General features: G+C 38.7%; 1 protein-coding gene across 1 annotated transcript in view; it reads left to right on the forward strand.

Annotated features, from left to right (window-relative positions):
- Positions 1–21,581, forward strand: part of LOC107748832 (teneurin-3-like) — a 308,518-nt gene that overhangs the window by 153,524 nt on the left and 133,413 nt on the right. The window contains exon 4 of the mRNA XM_016563808.1: positions 8,054–8,260. Within this exon, the coding sequence (XP_016419294.1) occupies positions 8,054–8,260 (207 nt within the window). The remainder of the gene's footprint in view (positions 1–8,053; positions 8,261–21,581) is intronic.

Raw genomic sequence — 21,581 nt, forward strand, 5'->3', positions numbered from 1 at the left:
CTTTTAGTGGGAGACTTTGAGCTTTGTAACTCTGCAGATCTTATACATGCAGAAATAGCTACATAACACACTAAAGAAAGGGAAAAATTGAAATTGCATCATATGACTCCTTTAAATTAATGTTTAATTACATATATTTCAATATAATAATAATAATAATAATAATAATAGTATATAATAATAATAATAATAATTGTTATTTTTTGCATAATATTGCAAATTGCATTTGTTTATTTTGCTACATTTGTATATTATTATTAGTAGTAGTACAGTAGTATTGTTTTATTAGTAGTAGTATTTAATAAATAAATAAATACATACATAGATACATACATACACATACACACACACATACATACATAAATACTCATTTAAAAATGTGCAGAAATTTGCCTGGGCCAGCAAGGGTATAACTCATGTATGCTCATATTTTAAAATATTTTCTATTTTCACTTTCATTTAAGGTTTTAGTAATTTTGTTGTGTGCTTTTTATTGTTTTATTAGTAGTATCACTTTCATTTAAGGTTTTAGTAATTTTGTTGTGTGCTTTTGTCACTTTTAGTAGTCTTTTTAAAAAATGTCTATATAGTTTTTAATTCATTTTTCTTTATTAGCTTTAGTTATGTAGTTTGTTAAATTTCATTTAGTACAGTGAAAAGTATAGCCTTGGCAACGACCTGAAATAAAAGTTAAAAGTTTATGTATGTATAATTTTTATTCAGTTGATGATTATTTTGTTTCAAGTATTGATTTTTTTTATGATTTTAGATTTATTTAACAATAATTTGAACTCTTATGTTTCTTTTACAAATGATTTGTGGTAGCCTAATGGTAATGGCAGAATCCACTTATTATTCAAGTGAACAACAATTGTCGTTTCCATTTTTTCCATTTGCATCCAATGATAGATCGTATTAGTTATAATGAGCATTTAATCTCTAAAGACATCCAATCCGTTCATCCAGTTTGATGGAGCGTTTGTGTCATGTGTTAGTCAGTGAGCCCACCCCGCAGGGGGTCCATACAGCCACGCAAAAAACTTCACAGTCCAACTTCACAGTTTTTTATCATCTTATTCATCGCATGTCTTTTTTTCTCGACAATTCATTTCATATGCATCAAAGTCTGTGTATGTGCTCAGTTCTGTCACTGTGATGTGTCAACTGTTGTGTGTTCGCGTCTTGTGCATCTCTGAACCACACTAGACACTTATTTCTCTCTTAAACCGTCAAATGACACAAAAAAACAAGCTAGTGGAAAATCAGACCATGAGGCATGATTCTATATGCTCATCATGTATGATTTATCCACACACTGTTCTTGTTGAGGCATGTGTCCTTCAGCTTTGTTTGTGCTCTCTGGCGTCCACTAAGGATCAGGTAAACAGACAAAGAGAGAGACAGACGGTTAGAGATTTCAGCAGCGCAGCTTTTCTTAAGCGTTCCTGTTAGCACTGAGGCACGGGCTGCTATCGATTAGAATATGAAAACCTAGAGGCCTGCATATGAGATCGGGGATGAGCAGGCACTGGAGAGCAGTAGAACAGACAGGTTGCACACACAGCATGCACACACACGAGCAGTGGCACAGGAAGTTGCTGATTAGGTTTGACCCGGTGTCAAGCAAAAAAAAAAAAAGATTGCCAAAGAATGCTGTGCAAAATCACACAAAGAGAAGGGGGAAAAATCAATGACTGACAAACAAGCGCCTTTAGTTTACTGCCATGGAATGATGAGGCTGTGGAAATAATACCCTCATCATTGACTCTGCTGTGTTGCATGTGTGTGTGTGTGTGTGTGTGTGTGTGGTGGGTGCTGTATGCTGTATTTAAAGCATAGAGCTCCATATGTGTGTGCAACGCAGTTGATTTAGCTTATTCCAAGGGGTTTGGAAGCTAATGAAACTCATAATTCTGACTCCACCATTTAATAGGATAAGAAGCATTCAAAGCTATTGTGAAATGCTAATAAACTCACACCTGTGCACTTTCTGTATTAATGCACACGGTGATGTTGCTTAGCAACTACAAACTGCCTACAATTAGACTAATGAACACGCAGCGGAAAACTTTTAAATTTAAATTATTAATGCTAATCATTTATTTCACCTCACGTTGTGTCTAAGAACGTCATTTGTAGAGTGTGGAGCTTTTTGATGAGTTGTGTGTGCACAAATTCTTTGTCGGACAGCTGATTGCTTCCATTTGTTATCGTTGTTTATTATGGCTGAATTGATTCACTAGCATGAGAGTACTCCTCCACCTCTTTTTTTTTCTCACTGAAATAACAAATTCTTCATTGTGTTTATGAGTTGATTTGTTTGTGCACTGGAACAATAGAGAAGATAACACTTCCCATCCTGCTATTTCAACAGCGGTTTGATCTCGTCTTTCTGCTCTCGACTTTAATTGACAGCTGCACTGGATTATGTGCCGTGTTCAACTTCTTCATCTGCTCGCACAAATCATTACACACGAGAGAGCGGGTCAATCTATGTTTGATCTCCTCATGTGTGTGTGTGTGTGTGAAGCAGGCGGTAAGGAGTGCTGATGGAGCAGGTTGGCATGAAACCACATAAAGAACTTTGGTTATCACAGAGAGAGAGGACGAATGGAAGCGGGATGAGAGGCGAAGAGATAGAGGAAATGAATTTTAAAAAAGCTGCGAAACCAGGATTACACAGTGCCCTCTGCATACTCGCTTCCCTCAGTCCATTCAGCAGCTGAATTCCTCACCATAAAAGGCTTGTGTGCTTCAAACCGTCTGAAGCTTTATAGTATTATCAGTAGCACTTTACTTGAAGTGATTTTAGTGCTGTTGTACTGAACTTAACTGAATCTGTACTGTTTATTGAACTCTTGTATGAAAGTAATATCACACTCACAATCGTGCTGTAGTACAAAATATTATCTACCGCTGAATCCCAGACATTTCTTGCTCATGTAATATTTTTTAAAAAGGCATACTTGTTATATTACAGTTGTAATAATACACCTTTTAATCAGCTGAATGTTCACATGAATAATTTCAGCTACTATCGAATACATTTTAAAGGTGTAAAAGTTGCACCTTTAAAATGTATAATGTGTTAAAACACAATTAACACCCCATTGATTGTGTAATATTATATAATGCATTATACTTTATAATAATATAACCATGAATATGTATGCCGTTATAATTTATTATAACTATGGTTACAATTATTTCTGAAAAGATTTAATGCAAAAACTGTGTTTAAATACCAAACTATTACTAATACTAACATGTAATCTCATGATACTGATAGTTTGGGGGTTTTGCTTATTTTCTAGTGACTTATTTTTAAACCCTGATAATTAATTACAAAATTATAAAGAAATTAAAATAACCATGTTTCCACATTTATTTAGCTGACTTATATACATTATAACACTCTTTCTCCATGAAATTACAATTTTTATATGATTGACAAATGTAAATTTAAATTGCCCCTAAATTCAGTTCTAAACATACAAACTCAAACAAAAAAGTCAACAATATATTAAGGTAAAACAGTTAATTAAATAAATAGTTATCAACATTGCAATTACATCTGCTGTGATTAATTGATTGTGAAAGTTGTTTTTCAGCGGTTGAGCACTGTGACCAATCACAGCCGTGTCTGTTGTGTAATGAATGCAGTGGTGAATCAGAGACCATTTAATGTGTATCTTTATATCAGTGTTCAGCCAAGAGTGAACACTTTATTGCTTTAGTCAGTTGGTCTGAGCACAGTAGATTCAACACACACACACACAGTGGTGTATCAGTGGCAGCACATAATGTTAATGGCACTTAATTTGTTGGTTGGGATGGGCAGGCTGGCTGGTGTGAGCCCTGCTCCCAGAAGATCTGCCTGTAATTGTATTTCATATCTTAAATATATAAATAAAGCTTGCAATAATTACAAAATAATAATTCTCCCCTGCTCTTTCAGCATCTCTGTTTCTTTTTCTCTCACTATCATTCACACACACACACACACACTGTTTTTTCATCTGCGTGTCCTTTGCCTTTCTCCATTTCTCTTTCACAATGCAGTGTAATGTAAAGAGTCGAAGGTAATTAGAAGGCTGTGTCCAGGACTCCAAAGCCACACGCCAAGGAAGCAGAGGTGACTTTGCTCACTGTCTCATGAGTGTGTCCAGACCCCTGACAGGGAGCTGAGAGCCAGTCAGTTTAATTACTATTCACTCATTGCCCTCACTCTTTGCCTTTGACTGCTCCCAGATCAGGGATCCTTGACCATGTCTGATAAGCTGTTATTATATGCTAAGTGGAGGCACTGAGCCCAGGTCAGTTTTTTGTCCTGGTTTGGGAAGGTGATTATGTGTGTGTGAGATCGGCTCCAGATACTGTAGATATGTGTGGAGAAAAGAGCAAAGCTTTTTCACATAACAAGACTGTGAAAATGTAAACAGGATGGAAACATTTTCAGATGAATAGCATGAAATATGAGCTTTTCTCTCACTATACATCAGGCTGCTTTACTACAGAATATCACTTTGTTAGCTGAAAATAATTTTTTTTATTTCAAGTCCTTTTGAAGTCTTTACTCATGTTCTTGCCTTAATATTTTAAGTGTGTGTGTGTGTGTTTGTGTGTGTATGTGTGTGTGTGTGTGTGTGTGTGTGTGTGTGTGTGTGCTGGGTGCTGTATGCTGTATTTAAAGCATAGAGCTCCATATGTGTGTGCAACGCAGTTGATTTAGCTTATTCCAAGGGGTTTGGAAGCTAATGAAACTCATAATTCTGACTCCACCATTTAATAGGATAAGAAGCATTCAAAGCTATTGTGAAATGCTAATAAACTCACACCTGTGCACTTTCTGTATTAATGCACACGGTGATGTTGCTTAGCAACTACAAACTGCCTACAATTAGACTAATGAACACGCAGCGGAAAACTTTTAAATTTAAATTATTAATGCTAATCATTTATTTCACCTCACGTTGTGTCTAAGAACGTCATTTGTAGAGTGTGGAGCTTTTTGATGAGTTGTGTGTGCACAAATTCTTTGTCGGACAGCTGATTGCTTCCATTTGTTATCGTTGTTTATTATGGCTGAATTGATTCACTAGCATGAGAGTACTCCTCCACCTCTTTTTTTTTCTCACTGAAATAACAAATTCTTCATTGTGTTTATGAGTTGATTTGTTTGTGCACTGGAACAATAGAGAAGATAACACTTCCCATCCTGCTATTTCAACAGCGGTTTGATCTCGTCTTTCTGCTCTCGACTTTAATTGACAGCTGCACTGGATTATGTGCCGTGTTCAACTTCTTCATCTGCTCGCACAAATCATTACACACGAGAGAGCGGGTCAATCTATGTTTGATCTCCTCATGTGTGTGTGTGTGTGAAGCAGGCGGTAAGGAGTGCTGATGGAGCAGGTTGGCATGAAACCACATAAAGAACTTTGGTTATCACAGAGAGAGAGGACGAATGGAAGCGGGATGAGAGGCGAAGAGATAGAGGAAATGAATTTTAAAAAAGCTGCGAAACCAGGATTACACAGTGCCCTCTGCATACTCGCTTCCCTCAGTCCATTCAGCAGCTGAATTCCTCACCATAAAAGGCTTGTGTGCTTCAAACCGTCTGAAGCTTTATAGTATTATCAGTAGCACTTTACTTGAAGTGATTTTAGTGCTGTTGTACTGAACTTAACTGAATCTGTACTGTTTATTGAACTCTTGTATGAAAGTAATATCACACTCACAATCGTGCTGTAGTACAAAATATTATCTACCGCTGAATCCCAGACATTTCTTGCTCATGTAATATTTTTTAAAAAGGCATACTTGTTATATTACAGTTGTAATAATACACCTTTTAATCAGCTGAATGTTCACATGAATAATTTCAGCTACTATCGAATACATTTTAAAGGTGTAAAAGTTGCACCTTTAAAATGTATAATGTGTTAAAACACAATTAACACCCCATTGATTGTGTAATATTATATAATGCATTATACTTTATAATAATATAACCATGAATATGTATGCCGTTATAATTTATTATAACTATGGTTACAATTATTTCTGAAAAGATTTAATGCAAAAACTGTGTTTAAATACCAAACTATTACTAATACTAACATGTAATCTCATGATACTGATAGTTTGGGGGTTTTGCTTATTTTCTAGTGACTTATTTTTAAACCCTGATAATTAATTACAAAATTATAAAGAAATTAAAATAACCATGTTTCCACATTTATTTAGCTGACTTATATACATTATAACACTCTTTCTCCATGAAATTACAATTTTTATATGATTGACAAATGTAAATTTAAATTGCCCCTAAATTCAGTTCTAAACATACAAACTCAAACAAAAAAGTCAACAATATATTAAGGTAAAACAGTTAATTAAATAAATAGTTATCAACATTGCAATTACATCTGCTGTGATTAATTGATTGTGAAAGTTGTTTTTCAGCGGTTGAGCACTGTGACCAATCACAGCCGTGTCTGTTGTGTAATGAATGCAGTGGTGAATCAGAGACCATTTAATGTGTATCTTTATATCAGTGTTCAGCCAAGAGTGAACACTTTATTGCTTTAGTCAGTTGGTCTGAGCACAGTAGATTCAACACACACACACACAGTGGTGTATCAGTGGCAGCACATAATGTTAATGGCACTTAATTTGTTGGTTGGGATGGGCAGGCTGGCTGGTGTGAGCCCTGCTCCCAGAAGATCTGCCTGTAATTGTATTTCATATCTTAAATATATAAATAAAGCTTGCAATAATTACAAAATAATAATTCTCCCCTGCTCTTTCAGCATCTCTGTTTCTTTTTCTCTCACTATCATTCACACACACACACACACACTGTTTTTTCATCTGCGTGTCCTTTGCCTTTCTCCATTTCTCTTTCACAATGCAGTGTAATGTAAAGAGTCGAAGGTAATTAGAAGGCTGTGTCCAGGACTCCAAAGCCACACGCCAAGGAAGCAGAGGTGACTTTGCTCACTGTCTCATGAGTGTGTCCAGACCCCTGACAGGGAGCTGAGAGCCAGTCAGTTTAATTACTATTCACTCATTGCCCTCACTCTTTGCCTTTGACTGCTCCCAGATCAGGGATCCTTGACCATGTCTGATAAGCTGTTATTATATGCTAAGTGGAGGCACTGAGCCCAGGTCAGTTTTTTGTCCTGGTTTGGGAAGGTGATTATGTGTGTGTGAGATCGGCTCCAGATACTGTAGATATGTGTGGAGAAAAGAGCAAAGCTTTTTCACATAACAAGACTGTGAAAATGTAAACAGGATGGAAACATTTTCAGATGAATAGCATGCATGAAATACTTTTCTCTCACTATACATCAGGCTGCTTTACTACAGAATATCACTTTGTTAGCTGAAAATTATTTTTTTTATTTCAAGTCCTTTTGAAGTCTTTACTCATGTTCTTGCCTTAATATTTTAAGTGTGTGTGTGTATGTGTGTGTGTGTGTGTGTGTGTGTGTGCCCATACCAGCGTCCATTTCTTAATGGCTGATTTGATGGTAAATGAATCTAAGATGGAGATAAAGTGAATTTGGCAGCCAATGAAAGCAAGTGTGTGTGTTTGTTTTTGTGTGTGTGAGAGAGTGGTTTCCTCGGCCTCACAACTCACCAATGCTGTGGCCTTAAAGACAATTGTGGGCTCTGTGGAGAACATTTCCAACTTCCATGCGACCACAGCTAGTGGAGCAGAAACATCACAAACAGAATGCTTAAGCTGCAAACCATCATTCTTTGCTGTTTTTGTTTGGTAGCAGTTGATGTTTTTTGTTCACGCTGCTTGCGTTTATGTTAATGCATGCATTTGATACAGCTTCATGATCATGTGCTTTGGTTTTGATTTGCAAGAAGAAAATCACTCAAACTTGATTTTTTAAAAATAAGAAAAAAAATATTTACTTTTTCTTATTTACAGTAATGCAATTTTTAATGTAGCTGCTCTATGTTTGTTCTTTTCATTTGCGGTTGTTAGTTTTTTTTATTTTCCTTTGGTTTAAATTGGTTTTCTTTTCTTTAGGTTCTCCCATGCCATCCTCTCTCTCCAGTCCATCAGTCACTGAGCATTCCCATTCTCAACCACCCTCACCCAATCTCCATGACAACCAGAGTTCCGTCTTAAGTAATGCCACCACGCAGGCGGCACAGGACTCTGATTCGGAAGAAGAGTACACGGCCGCTCTCTATAGACCCGTAACGCAGCCTGCCCTCAGCCACAGCTGTAATGGTAAGGTGACCCTCTCGCTCTCTCTCTCTCTCTCTCTCTCTCGCTCTGTCCTGCTAGTTCTGTGAAGTAAGAAAAGCGTGAAGGCTGTGTGTTCCCAGTAAAAACCACTGGAGTGAACTGTATGCAGGCTTTGTCGGAAATTTTATTAGAGAATGTCACATCCAATCAGTGGTGTTCAACTTCTGGGTAGATTGGGGGGGTTAACTGATTTTGTGTATAAAATGGTCATGGACCTCATATTGCACTTGAAAACCAATTTTGCATGCTCAAAATCATTTTCAACTGAGAAGGGACTGAACTTTGAATTAAGTTGTAGGAATAGTTCACCCACAAATGAAAATTCTGTCATTGTTTACTCACTGCAGGGTTATTATAGATAACTAAAATAAAAACTAAAAGTATAACCAAAAAAATTTTACTTAAAATAAAATAAACGTTGACTGAAAAATAAAATATATATATATTAAAAAAAAACTAAAATTATTTTATTTCATCTAGTTTCCAACATTTCTGGTCAGGTTTTGCTGAAACTGCTCCTGTTATTCAATGATTAAGAATGGAAAACAGACTAAATAAATATTTTTACATTTCTCTGTAATGTAAAATTCACTGTCACACAAAGTTCATTATAAAACATAAAAAAAACATAAAATATTACAAACTACATTACTAGAATAGAATAGAGTGCTGCAGTTGTGACGTCAAAATCTGGAAAACTAATTCGCTATGGATTTCGATATGGCTTTTTCAAAATATTACTAGAACAACAATCTTAAAAATAAAGATTCTTTATTAGCATCAATGGTTCTATGAAGAACCTTAAACATCCATGGAACCTTTCAAATACAGAAAAGGTTCTTTATAGTCGAAAAAGACTCTTTAGATTTCTAAAATGTTCTTCAAAATTGTTCTTTTAGGAACTGTTCACTGAAAGGTTCTTTGGGGAACCAAAAATGGTTCTTCTTATGGCATCACTGCAAAAACACCCTTTTGGAAGCTTTATTTTTAAGAGTGAAGGTTTGTGGTAAATTACACACAACCATACTGAAAATGCTCATTTTGAAGCAGTTATGTTAATTTTTAAAAACATATGTTTCTAATAAGGAACTACATAAGAACGTTTGGAGTGTGAGTGTGTGCAGTTTACGTTCACAACAAAACGTCCAAGTCAAATTCTGTTTACCACAGACCTTATTTTACTCATGAATTGACCCCATGGTGAATCGGTCTTGGGTTTTGATATCATTGCTGCAGTACTCGATTAGGATAAAATGATCAGAGTAAACCAATCTGGCGTTTGTGAGGGAAATGTTTGGATCAGATCAGAGCCGGACAGTGTCAAATCAGATTCTCATTGTGAGAAGAGCTCATTGGTCTCTGCCAAAGCCACATCTGACTGCCTTTGATACTTCCAGACTTGCTAGATGTTATCAGAGGGTCGGCAGGGAGTTGGGTTGCTGGGGCTGTTAACACTCGCCCGCAGAGAGACACGGCAGAGACTCCCTCTGATTCTCCAATGACTATGTAAATGAAGCGTACGCATGAAAAAACGGCTAGTGGGACGCTGGCTTAAGATGATGCTGATGATAGCTGGAGCTCCTAAGGCTCTCAAACAAAGACACAGAGGTCATGGTGCATGAGGACAAGAATACACCAGCAGAGTGTTTGTTTGTTTTAGCGTCTGAAAGACACAAGATGAAAACAATAACAGGAGGAGGCTCAGAGCATAGCTGCTGGAGAGATGGGAAGGGAGCACATAAAACAGAATGCGGTCTGAGTAAAAGCACACACATAGTATATGAGGCTTATTTTTTAAAGGGATAGTTCACAACGAATGCAAACTTTATCATAATTTATCATAATTCATACTTCGCAACATCCAAGCTTTTATTTTCATACAAAAAAATTTATGGTGACTATAGCTGTCAAGTGAGATCTATCTGTCGTTCAACTGTTTATCAATTAAATTGCATATATGTGCTCAATTTGGGCTTCTGTATAAAATGGAGGTGGGGTTTTTTTTTTTCCTGCTTGAGTATGAGCTCTATATTCTCCTATATGATACTAATATGAGTAAATATATACACACATTTAGCAGACACTTTTATCCAAAGTGACTTACAAATGAGGACAATAGAAGCAAACAAAAGATACTGCCTAACGCAGTATACATAGCAAGTTTTTTTTAAATGTAATAAATAAAAAGAAAACAAGTAGATAGAATAGACAAAGAATAAAGAATGCTAGTGTTAGAGGCACTTGTTTATTTTTTAATAAAACAAATAGATTATAAAATATTATATAAATATTATATAAAAATAAACTGTTCCATAAAAAGTGATTTTATTTATTTATTTATTTATTTATTTATCTATTTAATATGTCAGGCTTTATAGGGTTAAAAAAAAGTTCTGGTCCATATCTACTTTCATTGTTTGTATGGAAGAAAACAGTGGGGGAATTCTTTAAAAATTCAGCTTTTTTGTTCTATGGAAGGAAAAACCCATTTGTTTCGAGTCGGCTATAGTGAGACATTGGCTTTAAAACATAACAAACTACATAGCCGCGGGAACTAGGGGTGCTGAGGGTGCTGCAGCACCCCTTGCCGCAGGGCCAGATCTAAGGGGGCTAGGAGGCAATGCCATACAGATTCTCCTTGTGCCCATCCAGATTCTTCTTGTGCCCCTCGATCATCCACAGGATACTTAATTTTTGTCCTAGCACACAATATTTAACAAATCTAAATATTAAATTAGTTGCATAGGCCTATTAAAATGACTAGAGATATAGAGTGGTTGTAATATTGTTGCACGCCTCGCTGCGCGCTTCCCTACAGCTCCCCCTCACTGATATAATTTAATGTAAAATGTTCATGCCATATTATCGTAATTTTAAATTCGACTTGTAAAAAGCATTCACGTCCTCGTCCTTTTTATGAGCCATTTTTCGAAGCGTTCTCGCTTCTCAAGATGGCCACCGACAATCACATAAGCACAACATAATTGCGCTCTAGTCTCTATAGCACTGCAGCCTAATATAATCTATTAACTACACACTATGACGTTTTAGGCAAGTACCATGTTGTGGCATAAAATACTTTAATAAGACTGAATTTGTATCTAACCTGATGTTAATATTTAGTAAAATCCCCTTAAATAATAGAAATATTAAAGAAAAAAATATTGGAACTAAAATCGCAATGCCCAAATATATATATATATATTAGTTCTCACATAACTCTGTCTTAATTAATTTGTATGTTCATCTGAAAGAGTTTGGACTGTTTAATATCCGCGGCCCAACCCTGCAACATTAAGCCAGATAAAATAGATCTCACGGATATGAACTTATAAACACATTTGAAACACATAAATGAATAGTTTTACAATTGTGCTCCACACAATCCAAAACTATCTTCTGTTTGAGCCGCCGTTCATTTTAACCAAACTGGAATCCTGTGTCACCATCAGACCTGTCAAGATCCACTTTCTTCACCCTGTGTTGTTGACATTGGTGTTGATGTAGTTTTACCTCTAAAAGCCTGCCTTAAACAGAAACATTTCATTTGGCCTAGTATTTATCCATAATGAGGATTATTAGATTTGCTTTATGAGGGGAATGCACATAACTTCACCATTGTTTATTCAGCGGAATAGCGTGGCAAATTAAATTTAGGGCTCTCCTCTGTATAATTCCTACATTCTGCAGCACATAAGGAAAGTATGTTGTTTTAAGAACACTTTATAGGATATAGGACTTTATGTCTCCGTGCACTGACATCAGGAAAGTTGACCGACTTCAGTTCTGAGCCCAAACAGGACCACACATGTCTAGATGTTTACAGTATGCTGCTTTTAACGAAAATTCACCTTCCATTCATCCATACGACGTGATCCATGCACTAATCAAAAGCAGCTCCAGTGAAAAGAGCTGATCAGTGTCAGGCTACTCATAATGGATGAGCTTTTATCTGCAGTGAGGTGCTTTCTCGATAACCATCTGGATTCACGGCGATGCAGGCTTGACTAGGAAACCCCACGTTTACCGCCAGTAAGTCTTTTAAGCTGACTCGCGTGTGGCTGTCAAGTGGGGATCAGGAAGCACTCCAAGCACTGACGTCTCGTCATTTGAAGCAATCATCGATATTTGTAATGATTGGAGGTGCTGTTGCTGATCGTTGCGGAGACGCAGGGCTGCCCGGCACACTTAGTAGATCAAACTGAAATCAGGGTTGAAAGAGAGAGAGAGAGAGGGACAGGCTGAAAAAAAGGCTCCAGCGCACATCCTCAGAGGCCAGGTTTTAATAGTCTGAGAGTAGACAGCAGGTCAGTGCACCGGCTCCTGTCTGCAGCACTCCATATTAAAGACATGAACTCAGGCAGAACAGGAACAGGAAAAGTGGGAGACGCAGAGGAGATGGAGGGAGGAAGGGGTAAATCGAGTTGGGTCAATGATTTTTATTTATTTTATAATTTTTTTGTTTATTTGTTAATTGTTTATTTTTTGCAAGTGACAGTATTAATACCTATTTTTTTAGTTGCTATTTATCTGCACTTCATTAATCTTTATAAATCAGTTTACACTTAATACTTTGTTAAATTGTGCACATATGTACACTCAGATTTGTTAGGCCATTAATCACACAATTAATTAATTATGTATTGGATTTATATGAGATTTAAGGTGATATTTACCCAAAGTCACTTCATTGCTCAATGATTGCTTTTTATAAGTTGTTATATGTTAATATAAATACACCGTTAAACAGCTTTGGGTGAGTCAGATTTATTTATTTATTAATTACTTGCTTATTTTTATTTTCAAAATTAACAAAATACTGTTGTTTTGAAGTTTCTTTAATGAATAGAATATTTTCTAAAGAATCCTATTATTTTAACACTAAATCAGCATATTGTGATTAATGAAGGATCTGAAGGATCATTTGACTCTGAAAACTCAAGTAATGGCTGCTGAAATACGTCTCCAGGTTACGAATGTAACCATGGTTCCCCGAGGGAACGAGACGCTGCGTCGGAATGCCCCAAGCGTGACCATGCTCTGAATCACATATGAAATCAGTCCAATAGATGGGCGAGACATCATGGGCGGGTGACATTGCGACCAGGAAGCTATAAAAGCACGTGCGGTGGAACCGGTGTCAGCTTCTAGGAATGAAGCAAGCGCTCACAGGGATGCCGGAAGTATGGCACTGAGACGCAGCGTCTCGTTCCCTCGGGGAACCATGGTTACATTCGTAACCTGGAGACGTTCCCCTTCAGGAACTCGAGCTGCGTCGGAAACGCTTTGGGAACGAGTATGCCCACGCGGCCAGACTTACAAATCCCTGCCTAGTGTGGAAGAGCACAGCTAATGCTTTTATAGCTTCCTGGTCGCAACGTCACCCGCCCATGACGTCTCGCCCATCTATTGGACTGATTTCATATGTGATTCAGAGCATGGTCACGCTGGAGACGTTCAAAGATGTTCTGACTCGATGGTGATTGGGAGTTTATTCCCAGTGGAAAGTGAACAAGAGCTAAGAGAGACATCAGCTGAGATCCTAGGATCTTTGGTGAATGTAAAGACAAGGCCGAAGCCTGGTGCAGACTTAAGAGTTGCAGAAGCGTTCTAGCTCACATCCTCATCTTCTCAGAATCTAACAGACTGGTGCACTTAGAGCGGCTAGGTCGGTGCCCTGAAGAGGCGGACTGGCAGGGAACGGCCGAACTAGCTGCCCTAGAAACCTCCCAAGAGGTAGCTGTGGCTGTGGCTGTGTTTATAGCATTGAAACACTTTCTCCCAGACCTAAGAGGTCGCCATGTGTTGCTGCACCGACGACACAGGAACCGCAGACTTGACTGAGGCGGGTCACTGATGTGAAAGCTTTATCTGCTATAGAGATCACACCTCCGGGGAGTCAAAGAGCCAATGGTGACTTTCGGAGGGAAAGTTTACGACTCTTTGTCTCTGAACATGGTAATTTGCATATGTAATTCGACTGGGTGTTGATGGAAAAACTACTATAGATTCTTAGAACACTAATATGTTGCCTATGTACCAACATATAATATACACTCTCGTTTAGATCATCAGAAGACGAATTCATAGATACGAAACACGGTGTAGGTAAGATTACATGAACGAGTCTTTCTATCATAAGCATGCATAAAACAGTATACAATACAAAAGACCATATTAAAAATGTTGTGTCTGATTGGTCCAAATGCTACAATACAATATATATTAGGGCTGTCAATAGATTAACATTTTTTATCTAATTAATCACACACTTTTTCTGTGATTAATCGCGATTAATCGCACACTTCATGAAATTAAAGACCATTTATCTTGTTTCAAATGTTTATTTTGTCATCATTTGCTATATTCAGCAAAGTAAACCAAAATATTGAAGGGTGATTCTCAAAAATCTGTATTTTCTGCAAGCTTTTTTCAAGATAAATGTAGATGTCTTTCCAAAAAATCGTCTTAACCTTGATTGCAGTCTTCATCCATCAAAACTTTTACTAGTCGAGAAAACATGTGTTGTGTTAACAATCCGTTAAGTCTGTACTTCACACAGCACGACGTGTGAGGACTAGCGTTCTTCAGAGACAATAACAGAATATGACAGAGCTCGTGTTTAAAAGCAGAACACACTGGAATGAATAATTCACTAAAAACACATCGCGAGTCTCTGTTCTCTCTGCAATCTCTGCCTGGGTTACTTTATATTAGCGCTGTTTTGGACGGATTGTTTGAATGCATTCGCTTACTGGATCATTGGACTGAAAACTTTCCCGGAAAACTTTCCGCTTAAAATGATCTGATCGCAAGCTGAGAAGCAAAATTGGGTTAAAGGGTTAGAATAGAAATTGTGCTTCAGTAATTTTGTGTTAATTGTGTTAAATTATTTTAACGCGTTAAGGATTGTAAAATTAATCGCATGCGTTAACGCATTAACGTTGACAGCCCTAATATATATATATATATATATATATATAAATTAATTAATTAATTATGTGATTCATGGCCTGAGCATTTCCCAAAACACTTCCCAAAGCACCTCCTGCTTTGCCTTTCTTTGTGAGAATAAAAATAAAGGTGGAGAAAAGGGCCTATAAAATAAGCATGTCCTATTCTGTTGTTTTTGGGTCAAGACCCGCTTGAAATGCAGAATACGCATCAGTAAGATAGACAGACAGATAGCGAACAAGAGCTATGTCTGTCGAGAGCGTTTACCCTCCGTCTGCGTAACCCATCCAACATAGACTCTTGTTGTCAATTAGCCAGCCAGGGGGCCTGCTGAAGCTGCCAGCACACCATAGTGCGGACTCTCTGAAACTGAGCCTCGGGTCACCAGGCCTGTCGGGCTCCTCTTCTCTCGCACACCGATTGCTATTGTCAGGTGCAGTGGGCATGAAAGCAGCAATTTTATAGCACAGGAACTCCAATAACATTTACCGGGGCCGACGGAGGCATCCAACTCTGTGCCTTGCTCACTCCGCCACGCGGGTTGCTTAAGTTCCTACTGTTTCTCACTTTCTGGCTTCTAACTTCCATTCTCCTCGCTGCCTCCATGTTTTCTCAGTGAATAGGGAGAGAAATCTGGCGTATGGGCCACAGTTTAAATTAGCCGACCACATCAGTGCCTGCTGGTCATGAAGTTTCTTCCATCACTCACAAATGTGATGCAACCTTGTGTGATTCCACATTGGATTATTTATAATGGATTTAAGTGTTAAAGATTAATATTGTGTTTCATTCTGAAAGGAACCTTGTGTATTGTCTTGCTGGAGGTCTGTGGGCGGTTGCACCAAGGTTGCATGGAGTCATTTTTGACACCAGTAATACGTCTTTCTGGCTGTCTGTCTGCCTCTCTCTGTGTAACATTTACTTCATTGGGCTGTTAGGAAGAGCTTCCACTCCCCTTGCGCGGGTTGGATGTAATTGGGAGCGCAACTGTATGTCAGTTACAGTTCAGTGTAACACTCAACCCTGCTCGCCTCATTAAAAGGCATGCGTGTGTGTGTGCGCGTCAGTCTCGCGTTTGTGTTGCTCAGCTCCCGTCTGCTGCAGCAAACATTCGTTCTCACCTGTTCATTAAAAATACATTACCACCCAAAACGTTTCGTCATCAGCTTTTTAAATAATGCTCATTCTTCCTGAGAGCTGTCGATGTCAAACAAGGTAATGGGTTGTCCGGCACCTGGCACAGCTAGCGATTAGCTTGCCCATCAGTTTGTGAATGATCACCCTGCCTGAGCGAACCCCTAACCTTGAGCGTACTCGCCGTGGGTATTCATGAGCTTCCTGCTGGTCACTGTGAGCCAAACTAAACCTGTTGAATTAGTGCAGAAAATACCGCACAAGGAAAATATTCCACGAACATAGCCTCGGTAGATGGAAGACAATAGGCCTGAGGTTGTTGAAAGGGTAACACTTTTCAAATATGTTTCCTCTGGTTTTCTCATCTCAAATGGGAAGCTGTTTATCACAGCTCTGCATTCAATTTGATGTTGCATACGATCTCATACAGCATTGCAACTCATGCGTTATTGCCTCAGAAATACAACCTTGCACTTTAATTCACCTCCAAGTGGTAATATCAGGGGACTCATCAAAGTGGAAAAAAGAAATAATATCCCTGCAAACCCCACAGCAATTACTCTGAATTACGCCAAATTATGAACCTGCAATTCAGCTCTGAGGCTGAGGATTAATGTCAGACTCCCTCCACTTCGTTGGTACATCTTGAATTACCTTTCACTACCAACACGCGCTTTGACAGTTTGAGAAATTTACAACCTTCTGAATGGTGTAATTACTTTTCTTTGTTTCCCTCTCCCTCGCTTTCCATTTGTTTTCAGAAAATTCTCTTTTTTCCCCGTTTTCTCATCGTAGCGTCACGCAGGCTAGAGGTTCAATTGATCTCCAGTAATGATTTGCCCTTGAGTTTGTCAATATTTAACCACTTTGTCCCTCAGAAAATCATAGACAGCCAGGCAGATAAATGTCACAACCTGCTGATATTTTCCCCGTTTTCTCATCGTAGCGTGTCACGCAGGCTAGAGGTTCAATTGATCTCCAGTAATGATTTGCCCTTGAGTTTGTCAATATTTAACCACTTTGTCCCTCAGAAAATCATAGACAGCCAGGCAGATAAATGTCACAACCTGCTGATATTTATCTTTTATAAATGGCACACTGTCCGAATGTTTGACGAGCGGGAGCAAGAACAGGGAACTCAGCTTCCTCCTTTCCATTTGCTTGACCTACAATTTCAGCTGCGCCGCCCAGAACGAGGGGTCTCTGCTTTACCTCAGACACACCGCCATTAATAACCGTTCAAAGCCACCGTCTGCAGTTCTTTGAAAGTGGGAGCCCACATATCTCCCACAGTGCCACAGACTGGTCGAAAATTTGCAGAGTGAGTCGAGTGGTGAGCTGTCCCTTCTGCCTCTGTTCATTACTCTTTGGTAATGGCTGTTCTCTGTTGGGGGTTGATGCTAAATTGGCTGTTAGAGGCCAGAAGCCCGCGCTAGTGGTGGCAAAATAGGAAAAGACAGCAGGAGAGACCTTGAATCACCCACCTTTTTCTTGTTTCCCCACCTCCTTTTTTTGAAGAATGGGTGTCTTCTCTTCAATGCACCCATATCGGGCCCCTTTTTCCCCTCTTTTTTCCCCTCGGCACACCTGTCAGCCATAGATGCTTCACAAAAGAGGCATTTTCAATTCTGTCTGAGTCGTTGATCAGAGGACGTGGTGTCCTGTCCAGATCCCACACAAAGAGACGAGAGGCCTGCATACGGTGGCAAAGGCTTGATCTCTCCTTTACGGGAAAACACAGATTTTAGCCTCCCATCATAAAATGATAGTCTAGTGTCAAGCATCTGTTGTAGTTTAGCTCTGGCTTTTAGCTAATCAAGCAGTTCTCTTTTTTCCAGTTCCATTCATCAGAAAGAAAGCTTTTCATGTGAATCATGCTCCCTGTTTATTGTCCTTCACAATCACTCTCACCGCAAGCAGTCATGCTCCTCAGATGTAAACATGCTCCTCAAAGAGCTTTGTTCAACCCAGGACAGAATGTACCTTTACTGAGTGAGTCTGCAAGATTGTTGTATGAAAGTATGTATATGATTTTTTTTACATTTTTTCCTTAATAGTTTTTTTTTTAACGGCAACGTGATATTCCTTGCTCACTTGTTATGCTAGGCGAGATGTTTTTTTTTTAATTATTAAAAAGTTTAATTAATTAATAACCCACTTTGCTCAGAAATCTGGGGGGGCATGAAGCTTCTATTGGCCATTATTTCTAAAGAAACGTCTATCTTGTCCAACAGCTCCTTTCTGCCGCCTGTCCTGTTGTGACATCATTAGATGTGACGTCTGTGATCCGTGCATCTGAGAGAAGCCTTGACACTTTGTGTCTGGCTGCGTTGTGTTCCAGTGATGCGAATCATCTTTGTGTAATGTGTTTATCTGTGAGGAAGTTGAGAGTTTGATATGTCACTCAGCTTTTTGCATGGCCGCCCACTCCCCACTGCGGTCTGCATTAATCCCCCCGCCAAAGAAAAAGAGCGAAGTTCTGCAAGGTGAAACATGACAGGCCGCCACATTGTTGACAAATAACCTTTCCTTCCATTCCTGTCAAGCCCTCCGAATGACAGCTTTAGCTTTCAATGACTGGTGCGCTTTTGAAATGTCAATTTAGCATCTTGACACATATTGACGACAGAGAGCTGACATTTTACAGGCCTTTCAGTTAGGAAAGAGAGTAATCCCACTTATCATAATGCCAGACATGCACACTGAACTTCTCATTTCTTCATTTCTAAAAAAGTGATGTTCTCAGGCATCCTCCAGAGGGAATGAGCGAGAACAACTCAAAACACATCTGACGTAACGTCTCAGTCTTCATTTCTTCAAATGCCTCCATCAACAGTCCGTGAAAATGCACAACTCTGCCTGTCCAGGAGCTCCAAAACTTCAAAATCACTCCCTCTTATGACATATGTTTGTTAAAGGAATAGTTCACTAGAAATTCAGTCAGTTTACTCACTCATGTGTTTACAAACCCATAGTCAATGTGACTTATGTACTCTGTTCCAAGTCTACTGAAACCATACAATATTTTTATGAGAGGAACAGACCTAAATTTAAGTCATGGGACAAATAATGTCCTGATAGTGACTATCAGTAGTGATAGTGACATTGATAGTGATAGTGACCTGATAGTGAGTTAAATGTAAATGTTCACAAAACTGATCTGATTGATTATTAGTGAATAATGACTTTTAACTGTGTATTTTGGTATTTTATCACATAAAGCACTGTATGACATTAAAAGAGTTTTAATAAAGTACATGAGTCACATTAGTCTTTTTTTAAATACTCTTAAGGTGTGTCATTGTAATTGCACAGACGACAATGAAGTGTATTTTAAAAATATATTTTAGTGCTGTCAGACTATTAATTGCAATTAATCGCATCCAAAATAAAAGTTTTTGTTTACATATGTGTGTACTGTTTATATTTATTATGTATATAAATACACAAATGCATGTATATATTTAAGAAAAAAATTTTTGTGTATATATATATATATATATATATATATATATATGTGTGTGTGAATAAATATATTTATATATAATATAAATTATATGAATATAAATATATACATGTAAATATTTTCAAAATATATACTGCATGTGTGTGTATTTATATATACATAATAAATATACACACAGTACACACATATATTATATAAACAAAAACTTTTATTTTGGATGCGATTAATCGTTTGACAGCACTGATATATTTATAATTTGTTCTCCACAAAAGAAAGAAAGTTAAATGGGTTTGAAACAACATGAGGGTGAGTAAATGATGACCGAATTTTCATGTTTGGCTGAACTAATCCTTTAAGTCAAGCGCTTGTTTTGTAATCTAGGGCAGTGGAGCTGGTGGCCAGCTACATCTACAGTGAGTTTAGCCTCAGCCCAGTTGTGCTCTAGATATCAGAGATGATACCACTCTCTTTAATCACAGACTCTGGGGGAACACCACCTTGTCCTTTCCTCTGTTTGCCATCCTGCATCGTAGCTAAAAGAACCAAACCTCTTCCTTCCCCTCACCCATTTTAGCCACACAAGGTATGTCACGTAAATAAACAGTCTCATTAGCCTCATGAATGGAAGTACCACCATCAGTCTGTCTCAAAAACACAGTCCTTCTTTGGCTTTCTGCCTCTCACAGCTCTATTAGACCCCATTTACCATTCACCTCTCTTCCTCCCCACAACACGCAACTCTTGTCTGACTACATTGCGCCCCCTTCGCCCAACTCCGCCATTGTGAGCGGACGCAGCAAAGAGACATTGATGGACGTTGATGGACGTTCCCCATTGAGCAACTCAGACCTTTCCATTTGTAAAGCCTCTTTCAGGAGGAAAGGTTTACAAAATGAGCATTGAGGAAAGACAAGAAGGGGGGTGGATGTTCGATATGACAGGTCTCTCCGAGTGCTCCCAGCTTTCTGACAGGTGTGGGTGAAGGACATGTGAGGTAATCTAGAGTTTGACAGCGCGGATATAAGCACTGACACTCTGGGTGTCAGGGCATTAGTGTTTCCGTTTCCTTGCACACACTGTCTCCCGCTCACACGCATCCACTGCAGGTCAAATGTCTGCTGATGAACCAGCTCTGAAATACAAGCTCGGGCCCGAGATGTGCTGGTACAGATAAGCGGCACTTTTATTTATTTTTTTTTTTTTTGAATGGCTATCACTCAGCCCCATTAAGAGATAAATTGCACTGGCTGTAATTTCAAGTCTGCCCGTGAAATCCTAATCAAAAGGGCTCTTAAAATATTTTTGCTGCACATGAGCATGACGGGCCACGTCCCATGAGTTACAGCAGGCAGGGTCGTCCGTCAGCGATCGCATTTCGGTGCCATAAAACCTGCATCTGTCCCATCCATCGTCTGGGACTGACATGTCCAGGCCTTCTCGCCAACTACTACATTCTCCCAGCCAGAGGAGAGGGACAGGGGCTGGGTTACACTTCCCTTCTGCCATCACCAGAGGCGTGGATGGGCTTTTGAGAGGGGTCAGGCCTGGAGGTCAGAGATCGGGCTTAAGTCAGTGTTACTGGGCATGTAAAGGGTCTCTATGCAGAGTCCCTGGAGAGCGACAGACACGATGGGGCTAATAGAGCCTGCTGCGTGACAAATGTCCATCTACGCTCTGGAATGGCACCTGTGTTGCAAACATATGGCAGCGAAATTGAGACGTATTGGAGAGCTGTCTCAGAGAACAGCC

This window comes from Sinocyclocheilus rhinocerous, unplaced genomic scaffold (genome assembly GCF_001515625.1).
Source record: "Sinocyclocheilus rhinocerous isolate Xijiao unplaced genomic scaffold, SAMN03320098_v1.1 scaffold590, whole genome shotgun sequence".
NCBI classification, from domain to species: domain Eukaryota; kingdom Metazoa; phylum Chordata; class Actinopteri; order Cypriniformes; family Cyprinidae; genus Sinocyclocheilus; species Sinocyclocheilus rhinocerous.